At 27.7% G+C, this 10,074-nt stretch overlaps 1 protein-coding gene across 1 annotated transcript; it reads left to right on the plus strand.

Moving 5' to 3' along the window:
- The first annotated feature begins 5,996 nt into the window (after positions 1-5,996).
- Positions 5,997-9,151, plus strand: LOC125866746 (GDSL esterase/lipase At3g26430-like). The gene is made up of 5 exons (XM_049547091.1): positions 5,997-6,308; positions 7,921-8,130; positions 8,215-8,384; positions 8,494-8,764; positions 8,856-9,151. The coding sequence occupies exons 1-5, from the start codon at positions 6,062-6,064 to the stop codon at positions 9,113-9,115; spliced, it is 1,158 nt and encodes a 385-aa protein (XP_049403048.1). The 5' UTR covers positions 5,997-6,061; the 3' UTR covers positions 9,116-9,151.
- The last annotated feature ends 923 nt before the right edge of the window (positions 9,152-10,074 follow it).

Below are 10,074 nucleotides of genomic sequence, written 5' to 3' on the forward strand. Positions count from 1 at the left end.
CCCCCCCCCCCCCCTGCCCCCCCACCTTGCCCCACGGCTTATGGCTCGTTTTGGAAATAAAATATCTCAAGATTGATTATTTTAGAATTGTTATGTTTATTTTAATGAGGATAAAAAAAATACTATAATTTTGTAATAATTGATCTTGAGATAAATATAATTTATTGTGCGATTTATCTCAATCAACCATGACATAAAATCATTTTTAAATTAATCATAGATTAAATTATCTTTTAACCCTCATGCGATACGGCTAATTCTTTCTTTTCTCAAATCGACGTTTTGTTTTATCTTTCTTTTTCACTTTCTGCGCATGCAAATGGTGTGGTACCATTGCTTTTCCACACACTACCAAATTGGATATTACAAAGTGATATTGATTTTATATTTGTTAGGATATATACTATTAATCATATGTTAAGATATAATATTAGTATAGAATAAATATTTATTCAGTTTTAATAGATTATATATTTATTTATGGTGTCTGTTTACTTATATAGTAAATGATTTAGTGTATAGAGTTTTAGCTTATACACAGAGGATTAAATCATCGATTCTTATAAGTATAAAGTTTTTTTGTTCACAATCTAGGATAGAAATTGGACATGACATCGGTACAATTGTAGCACAAGATTCTATGTAATTTATCTTGATTGTGAGAATGGTATAGTTTCAACTTCTTGTGCTAGTGCATTTTGTATGTATTGAAAGGGACCGAGTAGAGATAGTTGCTTTAGACTGACTGACAAAAGCATGTTCTCTAAACTGTTAAATGTACTTATATTCTTAATCCTGATATAACTATTATGATCTGTATATATTAATTATCGTTTTGATTTATTAAAAGGTGAAATTCTGAGATGAGTCAATATGTCTGGTAGATTGGATGATAATAATAGATATTGGTGAAATAATAAGTTAGTTGATGGAATTCATGTCTCGTTATAGAGATTGATTGATTTGCCTTTTGAGAAGCTTATAAATTTTCATCGTGTCAAACCTTGCAAGTGAATTTATGAATCTGACACATGAAATAAGTTAAGTAATGTTCTAAAGGAAATTAATCATTGAATTAAATTCATCAGTAATTTAATTTATTGATTAGTATCTGTAATCTTAACATGAGAAATTACATAAGTGTTTAATGAGGAATTTCGAAATATAAATAGAGGAGTGCAATTACGAATTTCTAGTGGAATGATTTGTAATTTATAATGGCAAGAATAATTCAAATTAATTATTTGAAATTATTTCCATAATAGGAAGTCTCAGTAATTAGTTTTGTGATCCCTACAATGTCCATATTTAACTAGAACTCAGAATCTTATTTCTAAGGAAAAATAGAGGAAGAGCGTTAGTTTTGGTTCAACAAAAACGAACGTGTGTTTTTCTTCTTTTCAAGAAAAACTGGGTTTTCTTCTCCTTTTCGGATTGGGAAGAAATTTCTATAAGTAGGGATTCTCCTAACGAAAAACTGGGTTTTCTTCTCCTTTTCGGATTGGGAAGAAATTTCTATAAGTAGGGATTCTCCTAACCTAGAAGATGAATCAGTTTTCTATCATACTTGTCCACCCAAGTATTGAGAGAGTTCGAAGGTGAACTTGGGATCATTGTAGAAGACTACATAGCTGCTGTCTATCTTGTGGATTCGCTTGAAGATCTGTCGGAATTCGTTGAAGGTATCTGCTCACGCTTCAAGAGGTAATTCTTGAATTAAATTTCAGCAAGTTTATGTATTCTAGCATAATTATATATGTTCTAGTATAAACGATTTGATTGTCTATTATTCATATAAGAAGTATGATTTTGGATATGCTTTCGATATGCATATAATTTTCCAACAATAGTATGTTCCACAATGTTAATTATAATATGTACTTCCTAGTTTATGTGCACGTTTAAGTGTACACGAACTGTAGCGCAATGTGTAATTTCTTGCTAGAATATATTCTGTCCCTTTTAAGTCAGAGAAATTGAATTCACTTTAATGGATAATTTCTCAGAATAATGCGTCTAAAACATAATTGATTTATTGACGATTTTCATCATCATACGTAAGATTTCGAGGTTTACTAGATCAAATTTAATTATTTTATTTTTTAAAAAAAGTGGTGCAAAAAATCTGCTACTTATATTTAAGATTTTTTTATTTTTTTATTCATAGTAAATTAATATATTTTTTTATATACGCATTCTTTTTGAAAATTTCAAGATGCGGATCTTATATTATACTAATTCTATAATCCTTTCATCTAAAGTTTATGTAGTCAAAAAATTTGCCTTTGAAATCTACCAAATCCTTTAACCTAAAACTCCTTTTTTTTTTTTCACTGCATTAGGCACAAATTATAAAATCGTATATTTGGACCCAAATTGTGTGTATATATATATTAAATATTTACTAAAACAAAAGTATCAAATATGAATTTATAATATTAAAATTCGAAATCCACGTCCAGAAAACTAGCCCGGAAAACTATTACCGAATGATGTAGTGCAATTGATGAGTTGCTCCTCTCTTAACCAATATAAAAAAATCTTTAGTAGGGAACGCTTCCTCCCCAATAGGACTCTATGTGGTGTAAATCCAAAATAAACTGAGTTCACTATGAATATTGAACTCCAGATGAAAAAAATTAGCTCGAAAACTGATTTCAGGCGATCATTATCGTGAAGAATGTCTTTTTGTGCTCAAGTGGAATGTGTAACAAAAAGTTTCTATAAAGGCTGAAGCAATGCAAGTTGCCAACAAAAGTGTTTGATTTGTTAGGTTTACAATTCTAAAAATAGAGATAACAAATACCAATAAGCGCATCTCAATCCTACAATAATCACTTGTCACCCAATCACATCTTACGCAAGTAGTAGTTATAATTTACGTATTTCGTAAATTTTAATATACTATATTTTCTATATGTATTAAAAATATTCACTAAATGTGTATACAAATTAAATTTAGAATCAATAAATAATCATTGTTTATCAAAGTATGTAAGGAATTGAATATATATTGAGAATAGATCCGTTGAAGATGGTTCAAATATAATCTAACTGTATTTTTTTGTTGGTATACTTTTGTATTAACATATTCAATTGTTATCAATGTATTTTGAATCCCAAATAAAAATTAACGAATTACATTTCTTTTTTTAGGAAATTAACCAAGAATATGATTCCTTAATAGTTTAGAATTTATTATTTATGGTAATTTAATTATAGAATTTCTAATTAGTTTAGGATTTGTTATTTATACTATTTAGTTAATTGTGTTTAATTAGGATTTGTTAGTTATAATTTAATTTGGTTTTGTTAGTATTATAAATAGAAGAGACCTTTATTACATATTTTCAATCTAAGTCTCTTACCTCTTATTTTCTAAGTCTCTTACCTCTTATTTGTTCACTACAGATCATATTCAGAATCATGGCACCAACAACAAGACGTCTTGATGGTGATTTTGGGTATGAAAAAGTATTCTCTTCTCATCTTCTTGATGATGATTTTGGGAATGGAAAAGTATTCTCTCAAAACAACGAAAATAATGGAAAGTTGGAGGGAAAGAAGAATGAATTAGGGGAGGAACTTGAGGAGAAAGAGAAGAAGAAGAAAGACAAGAAGAATCGTGCGGAGCAATCTTGGGAGAGACGGAAGATGATTCGTGCGGAGCGATCTACGAAGGAGAGGCAGAAGATGCAGTTTTAATCATAGTTATCGAGTTTAATAAAACTATTAATTTTTTTTTATTTTTTTTCACTTTTTTGCTTGCTGTTTTTAGTGTGTTTAGTTTGTTGTTAATCGTTTTTTTGCTTGCTATTTTTTTATTCGTTAGGTTTTCAATTCTAAAAATAGAGATAACAAATATCAATAAGCTTATCTCACCCTATGATAATCACTTGTCACCCAATCACATCTTACGCAAGTAGTAGTTATAATCGTATTTCGTAAATTTTAATATAGTATTTTATATATATATTAAAAATATTCATTAAATGTGTATACAAATTATATTTAGAATCAATTACTAATCAATGTTTATCAAAGATATTGGATTGAATTCTTAAGCAAGCATAAGGAATTGAGTATATTGAGAATAGACCAGTTGAAGATGGTTTAAATATAATCAACTGTATTTTTTTGATGGTATACTTTTGTATCAACATATTCAATTGTTATCAATGTATTAACTATTCAACTGATACATTTATATCAATATATTCAAGTGTATCAGTTGATCATTATATTTTTTAGGTCAATGTATTCAATTGTATTGTTTCTTGTTATGCATTTGTATTCATATGATTTTCCTATTGAAAGGCGAGTACCAAATGCACTTCAATAGTTATAAAGCCCTTAAATTGTTAAATATCTATATTTGCATCAAATTTTGTATTTTGTATTCTTATGTGTTTGTGTTGAAAGATAAGTACCAAATATATATTTTGTATTGTATTCATATGTTTTTTGAATTGAATGATAAGTACTAACTGCATTCCACATGTGTATACTTTTCAAGAGTTAGAATTTTTATATTTTCTTGTATTTGGATTCAGCTGTTAAATAATTATATTTATATGCATTTTACACATTTAGGTATTAAAAAAAATTGATAATTTTTACGAATACAACAACACGTTTGACTCAAATGAAAATAATAAAATCACACGCAAATAAATACATTAAGAGATTTTAATGCATTAGATATATAAAAAGACTTGATAATTTTTTACGAACAAAAATGAAAGCAATATACATTGACCATAAATAAATATAATAAGAAAATTGAATACATACTTAGCTTATTGGTATTGAATATAAGAAAAATTATCAATATTTATGATCACACACGAATATAACAACTTGTTAGAATAAAAATGAAGATACAAGAAATTTGGTAACATTTGAATACAAGTAAGTCACAATGAATACAACTATGACACAAAATGAATAAAAGAAATTTGACAGATTTTATATTTAGATTTTAAATTCTTCAGAATATCAATGAAACATATACATTTTAGAGTCCAATTTGAAATAAGAATATTTTTAAGGAGTAATTTATTTTAATTCATACATCTTTTACTTAATTTAATATATCTTATTTTTGTAGAAAATCACAAAAAAATATAATTGGATATAACAAATAGCAAACTAAAAATATAACTGCAAATTATAATTAAGAATTGTTAATTAAAATCTAATGTTAGCTATTTTTTTTTATAAAAAAAATAATCCTTTTTTTAACATATTCAAAGTGGTAAAAGGCAAGTACTACACTAATTCTAACCTGACCAAATTTGTCCTATCATAATAATCTCAAACCTCGTGAACTTGAAGCCCTACAATAGTTCTTTTCCATAATAACCTCATCATATTTATCTATTTATCGTTATTTTCTATGCGTTCGTTTTTATAACTTTAGTATTTCCTCCACTAATTACTTGTCTAATTTCTTATAATTTGTCTATTTTTATTTATCAATTTTGATAAATCAAGAAAGAACAATTTTTTTTTACATATTATACTCTCAAGTAATTACTTTGAAAAAGGGAGAACATTTTGAAAATGTTAAATTTTTAATTCATCCATTTCATAATTAATAAGGGTAAAATGATAAACTCATTATGTCAATATTTATTTTCTTAATAAGTATGTCAATTAAAAAATGAACAAATAAGTAGGGACAAATGGAGTGTTTAGACCAACTTACATATATCAACTAATTTTATTTGATAATTATTGCCTTCTATCGGCAACAAAATAATAACTTTAGTATTTAGGTCCATTTATATATTTATCACCTTTTATTAGTAACAATTTGCACTTGTCTTAATTAATTTTACGTGATATTTATCATTTTTTATGAGCAATAAATATGAAGTAACTTTATCTAAAAAAAATTTACATAAAATTAAACCATAGTACTCGACCCACGTCATTTTTATTTTTTTTAGCTTTTTCCCCTTCATCTATATATAAATAATGATAATCTCATCATATCCATTTAACAACTTCAACTTCTTTCTTTTTCTTCTTTGTTATATAGAATATAATTTCTCTTATGGAGCTTAGTAATTACTCAAAAAATGTGGTTCTTCTAGTGTTGCTAATTGTATTTCCATTTTCAATTGCTGCTAAGAGCAATTCACCGTGTGATTTTCCGGCGGTCTTCAACTTCGGCGACTCAAACTCCGACACCGGTGGATTGTCGGCGGCATTTGGTCAGGCTGGTCCACCCGCCGGAGAGACATTTTTTGGTGCCCCTGCCGGACGGTACTGTGATGGTCGTCTTGTTATTGATTTCATTGGTAATTATATTATAATCTCACTTAAATCTCAATGTTGATTATTGTTTTGATATGCTTGAACGTTTTTCTAAAATACTCTTTTTAATTTGAAAAGATAGTGATAAAATTTGTGTACATTATATCGTTTTCAGATTTCACTGAAATTGTTATTTCTCAATATTGACTAATTACAACAAATTAAAGTTTTTCTTTAAAACTATTTTACTATGAAGTTCTTCTTACTATTTTATGTTATGCTTGGAATTTCGAAAATCAATTAAATGTCTTTTACCAATTTTTTCTAAATGATTATTAAATATTTTAAATTTTTATTTACTATAGTTTATAGTATTTTTTTTACTTATTTTTTAGATTATATAATTTTTTTAGTTAAAAATGGAAAAATATTATGTCAAAATTCATGATAATAGTTTAAAATTTAAGTCTCAAAATTTTAACTATATCAGATAAATCAAAATTAAAAAAATAATATTCTTGCAATAGTGAAATCATCTTTAGAAACTTGTATTGCTATTAACGTTTAGAGTGAGTTTTTTTGTTTTATACAAGTATTCGATTAATTCAAATTCATCATTTCTAAAATCTATTAAAGAAGAATAATATTCTTAAATATTTTTAATTTTTAAATCTCAAACTCGAGACGAACCATTAAAATTATAGTCAGAGTAGCGGTGGGGAAGTCAAAATGTGACATTTTTTTGTTTGTATTAGGAAGATTTATTTCAAAGGCTGAATAAAGAATCCACCGACGCTAATAGCTTCTCGTGTATTTGAATTGTACTGTTAAATCAAACTGAATCTTTCTTGTGATGAGTGTGTGGATTTGATTTAAGAGCCTTTATTTTTTGGGGTGGGGTTGGGGGGCGGGGGGGGGGGGTTATTTTGGGCTTTTTGAGTAAAATTTGTTTTTATTTTTAGAAAAACAGAAGTAGCATTAAAACATAATAACACTGTGTCAAAAATAATCTTTAGCATTAATTAGTAACAATAATTTACTTGTTGTCAAATATATATTCTCTCCGTCTAATAATAGTTGTCCATTATACTATTTTGAGATGTCCAACAATACTTGTCCACTTTATAAAATCAATGAATAATTTTATATTTAGTTTCTAATTTACCCTTATTATTAATTATAGCTATTTCCCTATAACATTTTTCAAGACATTGTATTTATTATATTCAAAAGGTGATATAGTAAAATTACACTTTTATTTACAGTTTCCTAAGAAGTGTGCAAAGTTAATAGTAGACAACTGTTGTTGGACAGATTGAGTATTCGTAGCAGCAATTATTACTCATTGTAAACCAATGTAGGTAAAGAATTTATTACTCTTTATTAATGTATATATTTATTATCGCTAAAAATTATTTTTGTTATAGTGTAACTAGTTTTGATACTGGATTTGTTTGGTATGGATGAAGATTTTTAAAAAAAAAATCATGTTCAATTGGTAAAATATTTTGAATAATATTTTCTGTATGAAAATAGGTTCCAGAAAGTAGAAAAAATAAGTTGCTATAGAAAGTTTTCTACTCTTGGTTTACTAGTTCCACTTATATATTTAAAAAACTATATACTACTAAGCAAAATTGATGTGGATTTTTTCAGCTGAAAGCTTAGGAATACCACATCTAAGTTCATTCTTAGATGCATTGGGTTCAAATTTTAGTCATGGAGCCAACTTTGCCACAGCTGGTTCAACAATCAGACCACAAAACACAACTCTTCATCAAAGTGGTTTTAGCCCCATCTCATTAAACGTTCAGAGTTACGAATTCAACGATTTCCTTCACAGGTCTCAGATTATTCGTAACAAAGGTAATAAAAATCTATAGTTCATACTTTGTTCTGTAGTCTAATATTCTTGTTTCTGATTTTTTTTTCTTTCAATAATGTTTACAGGGAATGTGTTTAGTAAGTTGATGCCTAAGGAGAAACATTTTTCTGAGGGGTTATACACATTTGACATTGGACAAAATGATTTAACTGCTGGTTACTTCAATAACATGTCCACTGATCAAGTTAGAGCGTATGTTCCTGATGTGATCGATCAATTCAAGACGGTTATTCAGGTACATATGTAACAAGAAATTTAATTTTACATGGTATCAGAGCAGTATTCATCTCACTCAATGTTGAGCACTAGAATGATCATAACGGTTTTTCATTGGTGACTTGCAGGGTATATATAGTCGCGGTGGTAGATATTTTTGGATACATAACACAGGTCCAGTTGGTTGTCTACCATACGTATTAGATCGTCTGTTAATAACAGCAGGGCAAGTTGATAAGGCAGGTTGTGCTTCTCCTTTCAATGAAGTGGCTCAATATTTCAATGCTAAGTTGAAGGAAGCAGTGATTCAGCTAAGAAAGGATCTTCCATTAGCTGCTCTTACCTATGTTGATGTCTATTCCGTCAAGTATGAACTCATCTATCGCGCTAACAAGCATGGTATGTAAACTAATCGTACATCTCATCTCTGGGTACGCAAATTATTGAATTCTGTTGAACTCGTAATTTACCCTGGTTGGTGAGTTTATAGGGTTTGAGTATCCATTACAAGCTTGTTGTGGTCATGGAGGAAAATACAACTTCAACATAAATCATGGATGTGGAAGCAAGATAAAGGTGAAAGGCAAAGAAATAATATTGGGAAAATCATGCAAAAATCCATCAGAAAGAATTAATTGGGATGGTGTACATTTCACGGAGGCTGCTAATAAATGGGTGTTTGAACAAATTGTGAATGGTTTATATTCAGACCCTCCACTTCCCTTGAATATGGCATGTCATAAAAAATAAGATTGTACCAATTGGATAAATTAGTTAACCACTTTTAGCTTTATGATAAAAAATCCTAGATCAAATGGATATTGAGTTATTTTGTTGGTGTATTATTAGATTAGATCTAGGAACTAAATAATATTTCAATTCAAGTAAGAATCTTACTTTGATTCTAATAAACCGATTTCGATTTATGCAAATGTACCTTTTTGTATCATTAGTTAGATTTTGTTTCTAATTTTTAAAAATTTGTGCAAATATAATTCTTGATAAATTACTCTCAACGGTAGACTCCACGTAGTATATTTTTTTTAAAAAAAATTGTTTAGTTGTAGTGTCCATGTTTATATGGAATATATAAAATAAATTATTTTGTCAAACGTAATTGAGTTATCATCTTAAGTTGAGTAATTTTATTGATAAAAAGTAAAATTCAATATACACGATAAATTATCAAAATTCAATAAACTTACCAAAAAATTTAGATTGTGATTTAAATATTTTCTCATAACATCTTTTTAGACGGTGATCTAAAAGATCTCCAAGTCAAAAGAGGATCTTCTATTAAAAAAAAAATATTGCACAAAAAAAGGACCACAAACGAAAATCATGACTTGCTTGGTTGCTTTTAGTCTCTTGATTTTTTGTTGTTATTTTCATTTTCAACTATAAAATTGAGTCGCTGAAAAATGATTTATTGAATGACGGAAGTAAAGTTGTGTGGACATTCAGGGTGTGTTTGGTATGAAAGGAAAATGTTTTCCTGGAAAACAAGTTGATTTTTGACTTATTTTCTCATGTTTGGTTGGTGAGTAGAAAATATTTTCCGGAAAAGATTTTTAGTGTTTGATTTATGAATGATTTTTTTTTTTTGAGAAATATATTTTATTTTTACTAGAGTAGAAAATAATTTTTGAAATTGAAAATATTTTTTAAAAACAAACTTAAATTTTTTTGGGGGTGGGGTGGGGGGGGGG

The sequence above is a fragment of the Solanum stenotomum genome, chromosome 6 (genome assembly GCF_019186545.1).
Source record: "Solanum stenotomum isolate F172 chromosome 6, ASM1918654v1, whole genome shotgun sequence".
NCBI classification, from domain to species: Eukaryota; Viridiplantae; Streptophyta; class Magnoliopsida; order Solanales; family Solanaceae; genus Solanum; species Solanum stenotomum.

Bases quoted from the DNA above. Each gene is read 5' to 3' on its own strand.
- LOC125866746 (XM_049547091.1), top strand. From the start codon at position 6,062: ATGGAGCTTAGTAATTACTCAAAAAATGTGGTTCTTCTAGTGTTGCTA. The intron at 6,309-7,920 runs GTAATTATATTA...GGATTTTTTCAG, and splicing joins TCTTGTTATTGATTTCATTG to CTGAAAGCTTAGGAATACCA. The intron at 8,765-8,855 runs GTATGTAAACTA...GTGAGTTTATAG, and splicing joins CTATCGCGCTAACAAGCATG to GGTTTGAGTATCCATTACAA.